Source organism: Amblyomma mixtum, chromosome 6 (assembly GCF_055824585.1).
Source record: "Amblyomma mixtum isolate Tamu chromosome 6, ASM5582458v1, whole genome shotgun sequence".
Classification (NCBI taxonomy): domain Eukaryota; kingdom Metazoa; phylum Arthropoda; class Arachnida; order Ixodida; family Ixodidae; genus Amblyomma; species Amblyomma mixtum.
In genome coordinates this window covers 36,112,358-36,131,398 of record NC_143017.1, presented here as the reverse complement: position 1 = coordinate 36,131,398, position 19,041 = coordinate 36,112,358, and the positions used below count along the sequence as shown (strand labels likewise).

The 19,041-nt window shown below is 50.3% G+C and overlaps 1 protein-coding gene, 1 non-coding gene and 1 pseudogene across 2 annotated transcripts; all 3 read right to left on the bottom strand.

Moving 5' to 3' along the window:
* Positions 1-2,621: 2,621 nt before the first annotated feature.
* On the bottom strand, positions 2,622-3,770 carry LOC149338786 (uncharacterized). Its single transcript, XM_089550354.1, has 2 exons — positions 3,668-3,770; positions 2,622-3,004 (listed from the first exon to the last, which is right to left on the bottom strand). Exons 1-2 carry the CDS (start codon positions 3,729-3,731, stop codon positions 2,622-2,624), a joined length of 447 nt encoding a protein of 148 aa, XP_089406480.1. The 5' UTR covers positions 3,732-3,770.
* Positions 3,771-7,121: 3,351 nt separating this feature from the next.
* Positions 7,122-13,318, bottom strand: LOC149338785 (uncharacterized; annotated as a pseudogene).
* A 3,171-nt stretch (positions 13,319-16,489) lies between these two features.
* LOC149338784 (U6 spliceosomal RNA) lies at positions 16,490-16,588 on the bottom strand. The gene has a single exon (XR_016283904.1). It is a non-coding gene; the product is annotated as a U6 spliceosomal RNA (small nuclear RNA).
* Positions 16,589-19,041: the final 2,453 nt, after the last annotated feature.

The window sequence follows — 19,041 nt, the reverse complement described above, 5'->3', positions numbered from 1 at the left end:
AGAGAAGTTTACGCTACAAACCCATTTGAGGATCCCAGTAGATGGGATCAAGTAGCCGCATTAATTTCCCAGGGAACTGGGAAAAATGTGTCGAAAAGGGCTATACGCGACCGGGTGGACCTGCTGCTAGCACAGTTCGAGCGAAACGACAGGGCCAACCTTGCAAAGTAACATCTAAGCTGTTTTTTTTTTGTTTGCTTTTACGATCACTACCCGAGGCGGTTGCGATTAATTTCATGCTTGCTGTGTTGCTCGTAATTACAACTCGCGATGCTTTAATACCTCATTGTGCTGTCACAGGTCCGGAACTGAAGAAGAGTATGACTAGAAATGTCACCTTCTGCAGGATGTACATGACATGGTCAAAGAATTTGGTCATGTGATAAAGAAAGCGGCGACAAACAAGGTCGCCTTCTGCCGCCCCCAGGCGCGGTCCGGAGTGCCGTCGGCGAAAGCGCGGGCGTGCGCGTCCAGGGATGGAGCCGCAGCCATTCACACACCGGACCAAGAAGGCCCTGTGCTGCCTCCACAGATGCAGAGCTCGTGTGAGTGTCCTCTGAACGGAATGACTTGGAAATATGTCTGTGCTAACCCCACACTTTCTTTGTGGGACTCTAGAAATTGTTTGCTTGGCATTCATGCACTGCTGCAGAGTATGCTTCACCAGTTCAGAGTGGCAGCAAAGCCAGTGTGCTTGCGAATACTTCTTTCCTGCCTGAGGTACTAGTAACATTGCTCTCAGCAAATATAGTGCGAATGTAAATGTAAGCACTGCCACTATTAAACACGAGCTGCACCGGGCTGTATTACTTGAAGATTTCTCCTGTTTCAATGAACCCGACGTCATCTCGAAGAGGCTAATTGTAGTGCCAGGTCAGCATTTTAGAGCACAAGGAAAAGCTCTCTTTTGTCAATGGGTAAATTGGATTGTAAACTCTAGCAGAAATTAAATCCAGTTTACCTGTATCGATGTCCAGGTATATGTGAATTTTCCTGCATCAGTCTGCACAACACGTGCACCCTTTAGCATGAAGAAATGATAACGCGTCTATAACATTATGAACAAGAGAATGATGCAATTTATCTTGTGCCTTCTTGTTGTATACAAGCACCAGTGCTTATTCCTGTTGAAGTGGACAAGTAATACCTTAATGCCTGTCGCATTGTACTTACAGTCTCTGAAATATTTTTTTTTTGTTTTAGGGCAGCAAGGAACATCACAAAATGTGAGCGAGGTTATTGAAGAAATTTTTTATGCAGACGAAGGCAATGAAAACCTCGATGATGGTCACATTGCCGACATTGCCAACAGCACAATGGCTACCACTGGAGTCTGCTTAAACGGCGAAGGCCCATCCAGTGACCAGGTCATGAACCGCACACAAGGGCAGAGCAACATGTCTGCAGCAATGAGTACTACACAAGGTGCCACAGCTGCAGCAGACCCTGCTTGGCAAGGAAGGCGAGGTAAGTCTTGAAGTTCAGTTACCAAGCAGTACAGCTTCTTTGCGATTATAAAGGTAGCTATGTTGTGTATGTGTACACTTGAAAGAACACTTTTGTGGGAACTAGCAATGTCTACAGTTCCACAAACATTCAATGCGCAAGCATCAATGCAGTTCGAAGAGTGGCGTGCAACTTCACCCCTGCAGTTGAAAAAACTATCACATTTGACTAACACTGCATGTGCAATGCGTCACACTCGAATTTCCAGGTCCAGGGACGAGCTTAAAATAGTTTTGTCAAAAAGGTGGTCCTTGTAGGAAAGAAAAGTTGTATTTGTGCGCAACTGTTACATGCGTCGTTGCATGGCACTACAATTTATACTTTGTTGCTCATTATTAATGTGTTATGCTGTCAGCAAAGAAGGGAAACATTGAATTTTGTTACTCAAGCACCATGCTGTGTGCATGTTCGTTCCTCACATCATCAGTGCCTGGTGACTCGATGAAGAATTGGATACTGCGCAGTTTTGGTGACGACAATATGTGTCATAACAGCATACTCCACCTAACATGAATACAAAGAAGTGCATCAGAATTTAAGTGTGCTGCACAACATTTTTTGTTGCCATTACATATGTTCGTTCACTGTTCATTTATTTTCTTTGTTGCGCATAGGTCCCAGCAAAAGAAAAGAGCCAGAGGACAACCTCGAGTTCTTTCAAAAGCGCCTTGATCACGATGTTCTTTGGCGCCAGAGAGAACACGACTTAGAAAAAGAAAGGCTCTCATTGGAACACAAGCGCATAGAGCTTGAGAAAGAAAAACTTGAACAGCGGAGCCAAGAATGGCTTGCAGAAAGAAGGGAGAAGGAAGAAGAAAGCCGCCTCAGAATGGGGCTTTTTGCCAGCCTTCAGCAGCAGCTTCAACGCCAGTCTGAAGAGCGGGCAGAAGAGAGGCGCATTTTTGTCCAACAACAAAATGCATCCCTAGAACTAATAAAAACCCTCATGCAGCAGCAAAATAAATAAAACTGCACGCTGCTGTGTCAATTTCCGACGTGAGGAAGCAAACAAAACCAGACAGTGAGCTCAATTTTTGCACCTTTATTCTGGAAGGCACAAAGTCTCACTCTGCACCTTTCTGCCACCATTCTTTCAGTTCACAACTAAATAGATATCATTGAAGGTACTCGCTCAACGAAGGGGGGCGCAACCCAAAAAACATTCCTACTTGGCTGCCATAGATGCACGTATGGCAGTTTGAAAGGATGGTTGCCACTCGGTACATCTGCGGCACGTTCTGGAGCAGAATTTTTTGATTTTTTTTGAAGTCTAGAAATGCCCACAGACTCACAGTTTTCCCAAAACCCCACTCGACAGCTTGTCGAACCGTGCTCATTCCGGCATTAAACCGCTGCTGTTTCCGAGTTAAAGATGAACCAGCGTATGGACGCATGAGCAAAGGCCGTAGAGGATACGCTGGGTCCCCGTATATGGTGTAGTCGCGACCCTGCACCAGCCTCTCCAGTTTTTCATAGAGTCCACTTTCTCGCAGCATCCCTGTAAAAGACATGATGCATATGGTCATTATTACGTCATGTGATTTAGGTTTGTGTGATTTTCAAGGTGATTATACCAGTTTGGCACTGAAGTTTTAAAGCATGTTTTTAGCTATCAGTGAAACTTTTTGCGACTACCACCGTGCAGTGCCGACATGTCCATTTCTTTTTTATTGCAAACTTATTACCCTTCATGCACATATGTGTACATAGCTTGAATGCTGTCTGCCAGTGATTGCAATGGAGGCCTGTACTGTACATAATAATAGTATGAAGACATACATACATGGCATAATAGACCAGCACTGACAGATTGGACAGGAGAGAAGAGAGACAGGTGAGCTGTCGACTCTGAACATAAGACGAGCCCGGCACATGGCTGTAGCCAAAAGGTTGACACGAATAACAGAAGAACGGAGGCAGAAAACCCTTCCCATCTGCTAGTACTGTTCCATTGTATTGAGATGAACCATCCAGACCAACTCAGCCCTCTTCCGAGTACTTGGCATACATGTATATTAAAAATGAAATTAATGTGATTTCCACAGTATAGGGAGATTTTATACCTATCAGCTGTGCTATCACTCATTACGAAATGTGAGAGCAGGACAATATATTAGCGCTTATTCGAGTACAGAATGAAGTGGATGCAGCTCGAATCCACCAGCATCATGCCTGTGCCCAGGGAAGGGACCATCAAGCTCGCAGATGATGCCATTTGCGCACATGACTGCCTGGTACTTCACGGCATGCACTCGCTTGTGGCCCGAAAAGTAGATGCGCTGATTCATGGACGGTCGACAAATTGGTCTTGCAGTCCCATCCACAAAACCCCAGCAGGTTGTGAGCGGGGCGCCCTTGTTGTGTACAGCCTGCATGAAAAGGAACACGCTGTGTGACGATACAACAAAATATAACAGTTTAAAAGGTTGGTACGTAATATAAAAAAATTAGCTGCAATGTCACTGAACCACGGGCAAGGAGGTTAGCGCTGTCAGGAGAATAACTACAAATGCATAATGGCAACAAGTTGTACTACCTTGATTTCGCATGCAACAAAACAAACAATCTCGTTTACTCTCGAGTCGCTGCTACCTCGACCAGTTTTCAATGACAAACTGGTTGACATGGCAGTTAACTCCCGATGTCATAAAAACACCAGTGAAATGTTCCGCCGAACTCACGTTTGCGTAATCCTCGAGGGCATCAACGTTCAGCCATTCATGTGAAGTCGTGTCGTCAAGGAGGCGGCCGAAGTTCTCCTCGATGTGAGAGAGGACATGGCAGAGCAGTGTCGGCCGAAGATGGGCTCCAAATCCCACCATCGGTTCGGGTAGGCAAGGCGCCGCAGTCCCATCAGCAGGGCTTCTTTCCCCGTGACGCGCACACCTTGGCTGCTCTCAAGCAGGTCTGGAATTCCTAGTGCACATTTCAAAATATCGACATGTTCCTTTTGAAAGCGGAACATTCGTCGGAACTCTTGTTCTTCCACAGCATCTGTATTCAGCAGCCCGGCGCTCGATTTGTATCGTCGCGGCGCTCGGGCGGACCGCAGCCGATGTCCAAGAAAAAGGTCTTCGAGCTCCGCCCAGCTTAAATCCAAATACAAAAGTTGGTCACAGAGCACACTGACGCGGCTTCGGTGTAATTTCGGCATGATATCGTTGGAGAACTAGCCCAAACCACAACCGACGGCTCGCAGAACGAAAAGGCCCAGGCATGAGATACCGCCGAGCTACGCTAGACTTGAGTTGGCTAAGAGTGACCGATTTTGCATCGACTTTAAAACCAAAAAAAGAGCTGTTTAAAAACACACTTGCTACAGTTTTTTACTCTTAAATTGTGTGTCTGCGATAATACCAGTTTCTGATGACGAAACAAACGCATATTTTAAAATCTCTCTCAAGAGTATCTTTTTTGTTTGCCGTAGTGGCGCTGCGATCGATAAACGCAAGCCTGGCTCCGCTGCGTAGGGGAGACCCCTATTCTAAAGCTCACCGGCGCACTCGTACGTAGCGCTGGGGCCCGCTATTTCCTTGGGGCCCCCAAGCGTTGGGGCCCCCTATTCTAAAACTCTCTAGTGTCTTAGCCGCCGGAGGGTAGACCCGACGGGATAACGTTAAGTGCTGAAGTACGTAGTTGTAAGTTAGTAGTGGGGTAGGAGGCTCCACGGCATCCGTACTCCCCAACCCCAGCCCCACCAGAGAGGAATGGGAGGGGGCCCGGCTCGGCTGTCAGGACCTAAAGACCCAAAAGGCCTTGGTTCACTGGACGCGGGCGGCGTTGCTTGCCAATGGGGCCCCGGAATAGGGCTCTACCTAGTATTGTTAGGAGAAAGGGCGAATAGAGCCTACCCCAATCACAGCTCTCTGTAAACATATAATGCACGATAAATGTTTTTCACCACCACCCGGGGGAGAAATGTTCGGGCTGCGGCATGTGCGCTCTCGTTCCCTGGGATGCCCTGATGACCCGGTACCCATTTTAAGTGTTTTTTTTTTTGGGGGGGGGGGGGGGAAGTAGCCGCGGGTGTAGCTATCTTGCAGGATTTTAGCTGCTAGCGGTGCGACCCTGCCCGTGAGGTAATTGCGATACGGTGTCTGTGAACCTGTGAGAATGTATTCTGGGCTAGTGTGTGCTGCAGCTAGAGCGATCGCCACTTCTTCCGCAGCCAGTATGTCCTGGCTGCGTATTCGCCAACTGCAGCCTGTACAGCCACAAGGCTTGAAACCACGGTGAATTGATCACGGTGACTGAAGATTGTCACAACGGCTTACCTAAAAGGGATAATAAATCCTCTTAAATGGCGTTATATGCCACTAAGCATCACGATTTGCGACCTAAAAGGGAAAAATTTGGAAAAAAATGAAATTAAAGAAAGAATAAAATTACAGTACAGAGAGCGGAGTCGAACGGCCGACCTTCCATACGCAACACGTGCCTCTAATCCACTGCGCCATAGCGGCGATGTCAAGCCGGCGTTCTGAATGAATATTTATAACCAGCCTTAATGTGGCTGCTACCTGCCGGTGGGTGGCGCTGTCATCGCTGGCTGTACCGGCTGCATTTGGCGAACACGCGTCCTGGCTAGCCAGTAATAGTCCGTCGACTGTTGTATTTTCGTGCATACCGCGACGGCCGTCATTCCCTGCTCGGGACCCGCAGAATCGACATAGAACACGCCCTCGCGCCCGCCGTAGTGCCTTTTCATGGCTTCTGGTCATGCTTGTCTTCTTGACTGGTGAAAATGAGCGTGCATATTCCTGGGTAGTGGAGCTGCCTCAAGTTGTACTGTCCATGAAGCTGGGGTGTCGTTTTTGGTGTCTAGCTGTCGCGGGCAATTGATGTTTAAATCACTCAGGAATTGTCGGCCAGTCTGATTTGTAGAGAGCCGTACCACCTGCGCCGTAAGGCATCTTGAGGGTCTGAACTTCTTTGATGGGTGAGTTGTCTACGCGGATGTTGATGTTGTCCTGATTCTTGCGTTCACGGAAGACTATGAGTTCCGATTTTTCGGGTGAGCACATTAGTCCACACACGCCTCTGCATAATTTTGAACTGTTGTCGCCGCAGTTTGTACTTGTTCTTCAATCATTCCCATGCTGGCCGTGGTTGTCCAGATGGTTATATCATCAGCGTACAGGGCGTGGCGTAGGCCCTGTACCTGATTGAGAAGAGGTGGGAGATTCAGGAGTGCAATGTTGAAGAGAAGTGGGGATAGTACTTCGGCGAGCGCGCCTTCGGCCGCTTATCTGTTTTTTCAGCAGCGTTCGCTCCAGCGGACGCAGTTGTTGCTGCGACGCGCGTCTTTTCTTTCATTTTTCTCTTTCCTCTGATCTTTTAACTCTCCTCTATTTGCACGTAGCAGCGGTGGTGGCTTGGCTCGAGCCAGTAGGCAGGCCCGTGCAACTTCCTTTTCATCCTTCTCACAGGCACAACAACAACAACAACTTGCGTTGTGTGTTTTGGGCCCGTGCTGATGTTGACAGTTCTGTCCGTAAAGAAATCGCAGATGTACGAGTAGACTCGCTGGCCACAGTTCTTGCTGTAGTGGTGGTGGTCAAAAACATTTATGGCAATTACATTTTTTACAGAAAGGTGATTGGGGTAGGACCCTATTAGCCCTTTCCCCTCACAGTACTAGGTGGAGCCCCTATTCCGGGGCCCCATCGGCAAGCAACGCCGCCCGCGTCCGTTGAACCAAGGCCTTTTGGCTCTTTAGGTCTTGACAGCAGAGCAGGGCCGCCTACCAGTCCTCTCTGGTGGGGTTGGGGGGGATAGATGGGTTAGATTGACACGCACAAACCATGTGGAAGGTGTCAGCCACCTCCCCACAGAACTGGCACGCGCCATCAAAGGATGTATTGAAATGTTTAAGCACCGCCGGGCACAGTTCAGTGTTAGTGAGAATTTTGATGAGGAGGCGCTCGTCAGCGCGATCCAGACCCTTACAAGGCGCCGGGTAGCGCCGGTGCTCCTCCTTTTGTAATCGGTGATTTGTTCGAATGTAATGGCCAGATTTTCTGATTGGGAGTACCGTTCCAAGGACAGGGAGATAGCCCGGGGAGAGAGTGCGCGGGCGGCCTGATCGGCTTGTTCGTTTTCCTGAAGTCTCTGGTGACCGGGGGCCCAAATCAGGTTGCGTGGAGTTGGATCTTCAGATCGACAGCTATATTCCAGTATGCGCCAGGCAAGCGGGGGAGCCCAGCCCAACTCATAGTTCCGACAGGCCCCTCGCGAGTCGGTGATGATATGTTTTGACTTGGGATTCATGAGAGCCAGAGCAATGGCAATCTCCTCCGCGTGTGTTGCGCTGTAGGCTTTGAAAGTGAGCCCGTTAACTGCGTTTGTGTTGTGTACGACTCCGGCCGTGTACCACCCCCCGTTACGTGGGCCGGCAACGTCCACGTAATACACGTGTTCTTGGTTACCATAGTATCGCGCCAACGCTTCCGCGCGCGCCTGGCGACGACCGCTATGGTCTTCTCTGGACATGTTGCGGGGAAGGCGTCGGACCCGGAGGGCGCGTTTTCAGGGTTCTGGCACTCTCTACCTTTCCTCAATGTGGTAGTCGTGTTTGATGTGTAGCCGCTCCAAGAGGCGGCGACCGGACGTGGTCTGTGCAAGACGCGTGTATTGGTTGACTAACTGGGCTTGTCTAAGCTCCCGGAATGTGTTTACCACGCCCAAGGCCACAAGTCTCTGGTTGGACGTGGTGACCGGGAGATCGACAGCCCGCTTGATGACTTTCTAGAAGATGACCTCCATTTGGTCATTATCCTGTTTGCGCAGGTGCAAGTAGGGAGTTGAGTAGAGGATTCTGCTGGTTACGAAAGCATGGGCAAGCCACAGTGCATCCTTGCTTCCTAATCCGCCCCGCTTGTTGGAGACCCTGCGGACTATTCGGCCCACCTGGTCTCCCACCGTGCGAAGTTTGGCTAAGGTGGTGTCGACTCTGCGTTGGTGGTGTATGAAGAGGCCAAGGACGCGGATCTCCTTGGCCTCCCGGATCGGTCCCGAGGGGAGAATGATGCGAAGCGGAGTTGTGTCCCCGGAGGAGGGACGGAAGTGCACAAATTCTGATTTAGCTGGGGCGCACTGGAGTCTGCAGTAGGCCGCGTAGTCGTCGACTAGGGTCGCCGCTGCTTGTAGGCAGGACTCCATGTGGCCCAGGTTACCTTGCGTGGCCCAGATTGTAATGTCATCCGCTTAAAGAGCGTGATGTATCCCGGGCAGACAAGACAATTTGGAGGGAAGGTGAAGCATTGCCAATTTGGAGAGCAGGGGAGACACGACCGAGCCTTGAGGTGTTCCCCTCGAGCCGATGTTGTATGGCCCGTGTTCCGCATCTTGTATGCGTATATAGGCTTGACGGTCTGTAAGAAATTGACTTATGTAATGGAATGTTTTGAGGCCAGTTGGTGTTACTGAGGTGGTCCAGGATTACTTCCATGTTTGACGTTGTCGAATGCGCCTTTAAGATCCAAGGCCAGGGCCACCTTGTCGTTTTGGGGACATTCGACAGGATCTAAAATGTCGTGGTGGAGCTGCAGAAGTATATTTGTTTAATGTAATTACAAGTCGTGAAGACCAACTATTACTCAATTTAAGCCTAAACAATATTCTGGATTGGTGCAACCAGTGGGAGATGAAACTTAACGCTCAGAAAACCGTATTTATGAGATTAACCAAGAAAAAAAACAGCCTTTTATACCCTTACGCTCTTCCATCATTTCCACTTTCGGAGGTAACTGAATATAAATATCTTGGCGTGACGATAACTAATAATCTAAGCTGGAACAAACATATAAGTAACATATGCGCATCAGGGTTTCGTAAACTTTGTGTCCTCAAGCACAAACTGAAGAATGCTCCTGCGGACTTGAAATTTTTAGGCTATTCATCATTAATCAGACCCAAGTTAGAATACGCTTGCATTGTCTGGGACCCATTTACTAAAACTAACATTCAAGCGCTTGAAATGATCCAGCGCAAGGCCATTCGATTCATCTTTTCAAAATACCGTTCAACCGACTCACCTACTGCCATAATGCGAGCAAACCGAATTCAAACATTGCAGGTAAGACGTAAAATACTCAGATTAAAATTTCTTTTCCTTCTCAAACATAACAAGTTGTCAATGTGCCCGGATACCTACGTCAAGCCATTTTCCGCTCCACGACCAACAAGACATCGCCACTCTGATTCACTAACTCCATTCACCGCCAGAACTAACGTATTTAAATACTCCTTCTTCCCCCGCACCGTAACTGAATGGAATGCTTTACCTTTAACAGCACTATGTGACATTGACTCCATTGAAGAAATAGAATATTGACGCCATCTAACTTATTTGCTTTGTGTTTCGAATTTTCTTTCAGTGTTTTATTTTGTATATTCATTTTGCACTGTATTGCCCCTCCTACTAGGGCCCAGAAGGGCCTGCAGTATTCTGTAAATAAATAAATAAATATCCTGTGCTGACTTGTGAGGAGGAAAACCGAACATGGTGTCCGCGAAAATGTGCTGTGTTTCGAGATAATCGGAGAGTCTGTCGCGCACCATCGTCTCCATCAGCTTGCCGATACAAGACGTGAGGGAGATGGGACGAAGGTTCTCCTCATCGATAGGTTTGCCGGGCTTCGGGATGAAGGTCACGAGAGCCGATTTCCAATCGAGAGGGAGAGGAGTGTCTCCGTCCCAAATGCTATAGATGTATTTGAGGAGCGCGGCGTAGGCTGCGTCGGGAAGGTTTGCCAAAAGCTTGACCGTAACCTTGTCGCGCCCAGGTGCAGTGCTCCGCTTCATCTTGCTTAAGGCCGCCTGGAGGTCGTCGAGCTGGAACGGCTTGCCCAGCTCCATGTTCTCTTCGCCTGCATACGAGTACGCCGCCTGCTGGGGCTTCTTAGTGGTGCAGAGGTATCGATCCCTGAGCGTGTGCGCTAGCTGTGTTGTCGTTCTTGTAAAGTTGTGCAATGCCCTATGTAAGTGGCGTTGAGTTTCCGTGCGTGTTTGTATTGGATCGATGAGAGCGCGGAATAGGCGCCACGTGTTGCGGCCAGACATCTGGCGCGCAGCCGCGTTGCACCGGTCCACTAGCTGAGTAGCATATTCCGCTGCCTTTTGTGTGAGTTCGAGGATGCGTTTCTTTAGGCGTCTGTTATGTTTCTGTATCTTCCATCGTTTGTTGAGGCTGCGGCGGGCCTCCCAAAGGTGGAGCAAGTGGTTGTCCACGTCCGTTTGTGTTTCTGTGAGCTGTATCTGCTGTTCGTGTTGCGTGAGTGTAGACGTGAGCGATTTGGACCATGCGTGGTATCCCGACTGGAGGGGATCTACGATCGGTAGAGATGTGCGGAAAGTCGTCCAGTCCGGGACACGAGCTTGTGTTAGTGGGCGTTTCAGGGGACGCATGTAAATGGTTGTGTTGATTATACAGTGATCTCTACCCAGAGTGTCCTCTGTATTCAGCCAGTCGGCATGGCGTATGTTGCGTGTAAATGTAAGGTCGGGGCAAGTATCTCTTTGAATCGAATTGCCGACACGTGTTGGGTTGGCGGGATCAGTGTGTAAAGTAAGTCCAAGTGTGGAAAGAAGTTCCGCAAGCTTCCTCCCACGTCTGTCCTCCCGGGGGTACCCCCATAGCCTGCTCGCCGCGCTGATGTCGCCGACGATCAGAAAGGGATCCCTTCCCGCAACCTGCATTGCTTGGGTGAAAATTTCATAGAACGTGACCTTCTTAAGTTTACGTGGGCAGTAAATGTTTAGAATGTGTGCAGGTGGGTCACACCGCTTTGGGGGCAGCACTGACACCATCATGTATGGGAAAGGCGGTGTTGTGGGAGCGTGACCTCCTGCGCAGTATACTGCTTGTGAACAAGTATACATGTCTGCGGATTGTGTTGAAATGTAGTGTAGTTTGTGAGTGTGGCACCGGCGCCGGGTTCCTGAAGGGCAACCACGGCGATGAAAATCTCAAAGGTCTCAAGATAGAGGCAGAGATGAGTCCGCTTCGTGCGGTTCTTGAGACCTCGACAGTTCCACTGCGTTAGTGTAAGCGGCTGAGTTGTTCTTGATCGCGACTTAGGGTTGGGGGCCATGGTCGGAGGCAGAGGGTGGGGTTACGCTGTTAAGACTCCCCAGTCCGCTAGTGCCCGGCGCAGACCTGGAGGAGTCTTCCGAGAAGTCAAACTCATCGGGAATAACTCTGTTGAAGTTGGAGGGGCGCTTAGCGTCCCTGATAGGCCCTACGCGGTTAAGGACGCGCGGATTGTCTTTTATCCATTTTTGGATAATGTGAGTTACGGCTTGTGTCACCTGTGCGATGACACTCTCCACCTTACGTGCAATGGTATCGTGGATAATTTTGGGGAAGTCAGCCAATTGTGTTTCAATTGCGGTCACCCGGCTCTCCAGGGCCGCGGCGCGACTCTCCAGAGGTGTAGGAATCTCCCTGTCTGTGATTTCTTCCTCGTCGCTCGACGCGGGCGGAGTAGGGAATTTCGCTTTGAGCGAGTTAAGCTCGCTGGCTAGTTTTTCGTTTTGAGCTCGCAAGAGGACGAGCTCGCGCTTGAGTTCCTGCGTCTCGGCGGTGCTGGTGGGGGAGGAGGGGAAGGAGAGGAGGCCACCCTCGCCCAGCTGCCTACCTTGGGTTGGTTGCAGGCGGCGCCGCCAGGTGAAGCGCTGAGAGCTGGGATCTCCGCTGCTCCGGGTGGTGGCGTTACCGTTGCTGTCTTGCCAGGGGGAGGCATCACGCCACGTCGTGGCGTTTTCTGGTTGTTTTGCGGCCGCCCTCCCCGTGTAGCGCCGGAATTGGCTCCCTTGGATGGCGTCCTTGGCCCTGGCTGCGCAGCTAGATGAATTTCGCGGTGCATTCGCGGGAGCTGGTGAGGTGCGGGTCCCCGCAGATTAAGCACATAGGATTGCAGACGTGGGGGGCCGTCCCCTCAGTACCAAGCCCCACGTTTTGGCCACAAAGGCCGCATCTTTCATTGACCGGGGTGGGACAGTTGTCCACCCGGTGCCCCAGTGTGCCGGAACGGTAGCACGCTGGCACCGTTTTTTTATACTCCTTGACGGGAGTCAGTTCTGCATTGTAATGGACGTAACGCGAAACGCTGCGTCCCTCGAAAGTCAGCACAGCTACATTCGATTTTCCCAGCTTGCGCACATGGACTAATTCACCACCGCGCCACTACACACTATTTTTCAAGGATTCGCTGGTTTCAAGGTTATGTACAGTGCTCACACCACGACACACATCACCGGTGAGCTTGAGGTGTCCGTGAAGCGTGAGCGATCCTTTGTTGGTTGTAATTTGGATGTCCGTCAGAAGCTTTTGAGCTACCTCGCGGTTCTGCGTGCCACAGACGATAATGTGTTGCTCCCAATAGGGAAAAATTGTAATCGCATTCATATGCTGTCTGCCGATGAGTTCCGAAATGGCAGCGCCGAGCTCACCTTGCTGGAATGCTGTCTTGAGGGCGACCTTACTGCGTGGCCGCAGCACGATCACGTAATCGTCAGGGTTCATTCTGACCGTCGGTCTTGGCGTCCACTTGGAGACTGGTGAAAACGATTTCTGTGGACATTTAGAAGACGGAGCGCGAGCGTCTCCCGTTGCTGATTTGTCAAGAGGAGTCTTGGGCATTGCAGCTCCTCGTGCGTTCTGCCGGCGGCGGCGCCGGCTTTCAACGACTTGAAAAAGGGCAGCTTGCTGCACCGAAATGGTGGATGGGCCATCCTCTGGCTGGCTTGCAGGGATAGACGACCACGACAAAGTCGTGGGGTCGTGTCCGCGTTGTTCAGGCAGAGCCATGTTGAGCGGCTGACCGGTGGGCGGCTCCGCAGCCAGCGGCGGAGGAGCCGGAGCCATTAGGCTCAGCTCGACCGCTACGTGGTGATGCGCAGGGTTGCTCGAAATGGCCGAAAATTGGGCGTACCTGGGTCAGATCGGTGTTTCCAGGATCCTGCTGACTTCACAGATGCAGTCGCACAGGTTTGATAGGTGTTACATGAGATTGACGCGGTTCCATTCTAAAATCGATGGAGCCGATGTGCCACGCGTCCGATCGCTCCGCGCTCAAACGCGGCGTCCCCCTTGCTGTGGAGGTTGTTTAGGATTGTGGAGCGTTTGACATTGTCGAACGATCCCTTGAGGTGGAGTGTTAGAAGCGCTCGGTTACTGTTTGTGCGTGCGGGATCAATTACTTCTCGTTTGATTTGTAGAAGCACATCATGGGTGGACAAGTGTGCCCTGAACCCAAACATCGTGTGTGGCAGTAGCTCGTTGTCTTCAATATAGTTGAAGAGACGGGCGTGGACTGCCTTTTCCATGAGTTTGCCTGCGCACGATGTGAGGGATATGGGGCGCAGCTTTTCGATGCTGATTTTCTTGCCTTCTTTCTGGAGGAAGTGTACATTGGCTGTTTTTCATGCTTGTGGAATGCTGCCGGTGCAGCATTCGTTTATGTTATCTGTGAGTTGCTGCAGAACTTCTGTGCCGAGGTTGGCCAAAGGCCGACCGTAATTTTGTCTTGTCCAGGGGCTGTGCCTCAGCGCGGTATTGCTGCGGTATTGCTGTGGTATTGCTGCGATGATTTCCTCTAAAGTGAAGCCGCCGCGGTGGCTCAGTGGCTATGGTGCTCGGCTGCTGGCCCGAAAGACGCGGGTTCGATCCCGGCCGCGGCGCCTGAATTTCTTTGGAGGAGAAATTCGAGGCTCGTGTACTGTGGGATGTGAGAGCACGTTAAAGAACCCCAGGTGGTCGAAATTTCCGGAGCCCTCCACTACGGCGTCTCTCATAGCCTTAGTCGCTTTGGGACGTTAAACCCCATAAACCAACCAACCAACCTCTAAAGTGAAATCTCTATCTAGGTTCTCGGTCGGTTGCCTCCGGTACTCCGTATTGTAGGGTTTTGGGTCTCTCGCGGTGCAGATATAGCGACGCGTGAGTTCATCCACGAGCTCGTGATCCGTGCCTTGGAAGCTGTCAGTGCACGTTATATCCCAAGCGGGCGAAATTATTCCGTAACCCTCCACTACGGCACCTCGTCTTCTTTCTTTCTGCTTGTACTCCATACCTTGCTCTGTTCCCACAGAGGTGTCTACCGACAATTGACAGTCGATGTGCCACTTCCATCTCTCAAAAACCAATAATTGTCATTTAATAAAGTTTTCCTCCTCGTCCTCCACTTTCTACACCACGTATAACATCTTCATATATCCGTCCCCAGCGAGACTATGTCGTCCGCGTGGAGGCAGAATGCTGGACCTTTCCCCCAGATTAATTTTCACGGTCCCAAGCGACTTTCCTTTTTTTCAGTAGCAGTGTCGTGTCACTTCTTTCTTTTGCGCATTGCTTCCTCACCAACACGGCTAGGTTATGTTTTTTTAGGCTAGGCTTGTCCACTTCCTTTTTCTAAGGGTTATGTTATACTGTAATGCTTAATTTTCTGCTTGTGCAAGTAAACTTGAATAACAAAATAATGCTGGTTTATAAATGGCATGCCGTGGGTAAAGCAGATAGGAGCGCCATTATATGTTTTCGCAAAGTACGTGTAAATGTTCTGATACACTTCGTACATTCAAGCCGGTTTCTGAAAGGGATATACATCGCCTGAGCATGTGGCACTTATATCCTGTAGAACGCTTTCCATTGCTGTGTACAAATGTATCTTTGTTTGTCTTTGTGAGGGACTATGGTCCCTTTGTATGAATAATCAGTCCAATAAACTTCTGTTCAAGGTATCTTTGTTTTGAAGGGTCGGATGTCCCTTTTTGAATGTGAGTTCAAACAAACTTCTCTTATATGTTTATTACGGCGAATGCCTTTAATGGCTCATCGTTGTAGGCAGTCGTTCTGTCATGGTTTTGAATTCCCCGAAACGGTCGTTACGTTACAGTGCGCGAATTTCAAACCGGGCCAATTGTACTTTGGCTACTAACCATGCAACCAATTGAAGGGATCGTATAGTGATGCTCCAAGTTATTGGGACTCAGTTTAGTTAATTGCTTAATTACCCAATTAGCCTAATTACTTTTCTAGTCAGGCCAAATAAATAAAACCAAGTAGGAAATTGGTCGAGCTCGGGAGTGAGAGAGAGAGAGAGAAAACTTTATTTACACAGGAATTCGGGGCACGCCCCAGGGTCCCCGCACGACCCCTCTGCACTCAAGTGTTTATGTTCCTGAGGTCCATAACAGTGGCAGCACGGCCGGTAGCGATGGTCTGCACGGCCGCGTCCTCCGTGCGCAGCAGGGTCTCCCAGTCCTCCCAGGTCTTGAGTTTCTCTAGGTCCCGCGGGGGAGGGTCCGCCGGGCAGAGGGAAATGATATGGAGGGAAGACGAGAAGGGTTCTGGGCATAGAGTAAATGCCGGAGTGGGGAAGGAGGGATGATATTGCGCTAGGTTAAGGGGTGAAGGGAGAATGTGTGTCTGTAGTCTGCGCCAGAGTGTTGCGTGTTTGTTGTCTAGGGAGGGGTGGGGCGGGGGGTAGAGCTGGCGTAAGGCTCTGTACACCTGGGTCAGCTCACTGAATGAGTGCATGGGCTTCTTCGTGAATCTCCGATCAGACACCACCTGAGCCCGGTTTAAACCTCGGGCTGAAAGGTTGGCGGCCTCGTTTCCGGGATTCCCGCAGTGCGCGGGCACCCATATCAGCTCCACATGACGGGGCGGGGGTCCATCGGGCGAGTCCAGTATGCCAAAAGCAGGGACAAGGACTCGGCCTCGAGCAAAATTTAGAATCGCAGTTTTAGAATCACTTAAAATGTACCGGCCTTCCGTGCGGGTGATAGCAAGTGCACTGGCGGCTTCCTCTGCAGCTTCTGTGGAGGCGTCTGGAGGGAGAGGTAGTGTGAGGAGGGCGGAAAAAGAGGAGTCCACCACAGCTGCTGTCGCTTCATCACCCGTGCAGTGAGCTCGGGAAGCCAACACCGGTCTTCGCCGTGCGAGGCGAGCATGCTATCCACCCCGCCATGCCAGCTCGATGGTTTGGAATGAACACTTTGCGTGTCATCCTTGCGCAGGGGCCATGCTAATCTTCTCTGTATCGTTCCAATTTTAGTATATGTACTTTGGAAGTACAGTGCACGTTAAAGAACCCCAGGTGGTCGAAATTTCCGGAGCCCTCCACTACGGCGTCTCTCATAGCCTTAGTCGCTTTGGGACGTTAAACCCTATAAATCAAATCAAATCAAATATAAATCAAATCAATGAACAAAGGCGCGTCTGTGCATACGGTTTCTTCGCTCACTCTCATCCTCCTCCCTTCCCTTCTGGCGAGGTTTAGGCGTCCACTGAGATATGAGAGACATATATATTTCCTTTCTTCAAAAACCAATTGCCCACGAGCGAGGTGTAGAACCGAATGGGCGATGGCGTTCTATGGACTCCTTGGCAGCGTTGCAAGACGCTATCGCGTTCCACTCTTAGAGGCGAACCTTAACATCTTAACCACACATCAGTGACCACATTTTAGGTCAAAAAAATGGCTGAGGCTTAGCTAAGGTTAAGCCTAGTCAGATGCGAAGCATATTTATGGCTAGGCTTGGTATACATGGCCTTCCTCGGTTGAATACTTGGTCATTTTAATACCACCACTAGAAGCCTTCGTCGTGGGGGAATGCAACGGCATGGCTACAGCGGAACGCCGACTAACCCCGAGACGCGCGTTGGGTGAGCGCCTGGATTGCCACGGAAGCCGCGTCCGCCTGCCCGGTGGAGCGAGCGTTTCGCCTACACCGAGTGTGAACGCGCGTTCGAAGTGCGCGGGAATGCCGCTCGAGGACATTGCGGCGTCTGTGCGATGGCATCGTTCTCCCTCTCCCAGCGCGTGACGGCGATCTGTCCTGACGTCATCGTGTCACGTGGTGTGGCATCATCCTGTCGCGCAATTTTGAGGCGCACAACCACAGCGACGGCGCGAGGTGGGCCCCCGTTTCTCCACTGTCGTGACGCCATCGTGTCACGTGGTGTGGCATCATCGTGTCGCGTAATTTGGAGGCGCACAACCACAGCGACGGCGCGAGGTGGGCCAATACCTCCTAGAAAGGCATTGGGTGGGCCCCCGTTTCTCCACTGTCGTGACGTCATCGTGTCACGTGGTGTGACGTCATGTATCGTGATTTGGAGGCGCACAACCACAGCGACGGCGCGAGGTGGCCCCCGTTTCTTCACTGTCGTGACGTCATCGTGTCACGTGGTGTGACGTCATGTAACACGTGGTTTGGAGCCCCATAACCACGGTGAAGGGCTGAAGTGGTAGCTAGAGTAGTATGCTTCGCATAAAAAGTACCCCCATAATTTTGACGGGTGTCCACCGAGATATGTGACACAGCTACTGCGTGATTTCCTTTCCTCAAATACAATTTTCATTTTCTTCATTACGGGCCCTCTTTGTCTTCTTTCACTCTCACTTCCTCCCTTCCTCTACGGTGCGGTTCAGGTGTCCACAGAGATGACAGAGAGAACGCAAAAAGCGTTGCGTTCGAAGGGCAAGGCATCGCGCCGAACAGATGGTGGCGTTCGTGGACTCCCTGGCAGCGCTACAACTCGCTGTCACGTTCCACTCCTAAAGGCGAAGCTTAAGCGTCATTAATTAGTAGTTATTAGTATTCAGGAATTAATCAGTACTTAACCATTTAATTAGCGATTTGTCATCACCTAGTAATTTGTACTCAATTATATGTGACGCCGCCAGTGCCACAGAGGCAGTTAAGGTGGTGCGGAAAACGTTTCGCCTCTACGCACTTTAGACAGTCTAAGTGCCCCCTAAATTTTAAGGCGGAAGCCTTTAATGCCTCATCGTTGTAAGCAGGAGCTGTCGACAGAAATGTCACGCTTTTCAGTTGGTCGAAACGGTCGTATAGTGATGCTCCAAGTAAGTTTGACTGAGTTTAGTTACTTGCTTACTTAACCAGTTAACCTTTCTAGTCAGACCAGATCAATAAATAAAACCGAGTAAGAAATTGGCCGAGCTTGGGAATCGAACCCCGGTCTCCGGAGTGCGAGTCGAGCACGCTACCACTCCGCCATGCCAGCTCGATGGTTTGGAATGAACAAAGGTGCGTCTAATGAATACGGTGTCTTCGTTCACTCCCATCTTCCTCTCTTCCCGTTATGGCGAGGTTTAGGTGTCCACCGAGATATGAGAGACAGATACATTTACTTTCCTCAGAAACCAATTTACCGACGAGCAAGGCGTATTTGTCCGCGTTTCAGATTGGTCCAAATTCTCGTGACGTCACCACGCGCGAATTTTGACGGGTGTCCACCGAAATATGTGAGACAGTTACTGCGGAACATCCTTTCTTCAAATACAATTTTCGACTAGTGTCTACTGAGATATGTGAGACAGTTAATGCGTAATTTCCTTTCCTCAAATACAATTTTCATTTTCTTCACTAAGGCTCCTCTTTCTTCTTTCACTCACACTTCCTCCCTTCCTGTAGGGTGTGGCTCAGGTGTCCACCGAGACGACAGAGAATTACAGCCCCATTTCCTTTCCTTAAAAAAGCGTTGCGTTCAAGGGGCAACGC

Bases quoted from the DNA above. Each gene is read 5' to 3' on its own strand.
- LOC149338786 (XM_089550354.1), bottom strand. From the start codon at position 3,731: ATGTGCGCAAATGGCATCATCTGCGAGCTTGATGGTCCCTTCCCTGGG. The intron at 3,005-3,667 runs GTGGATTCGAGC...TGTCTTTTACAG, and splicing joins TGGGCACAGGCATGATGCTG to GGATGCTGCGAGAAAGTGGA.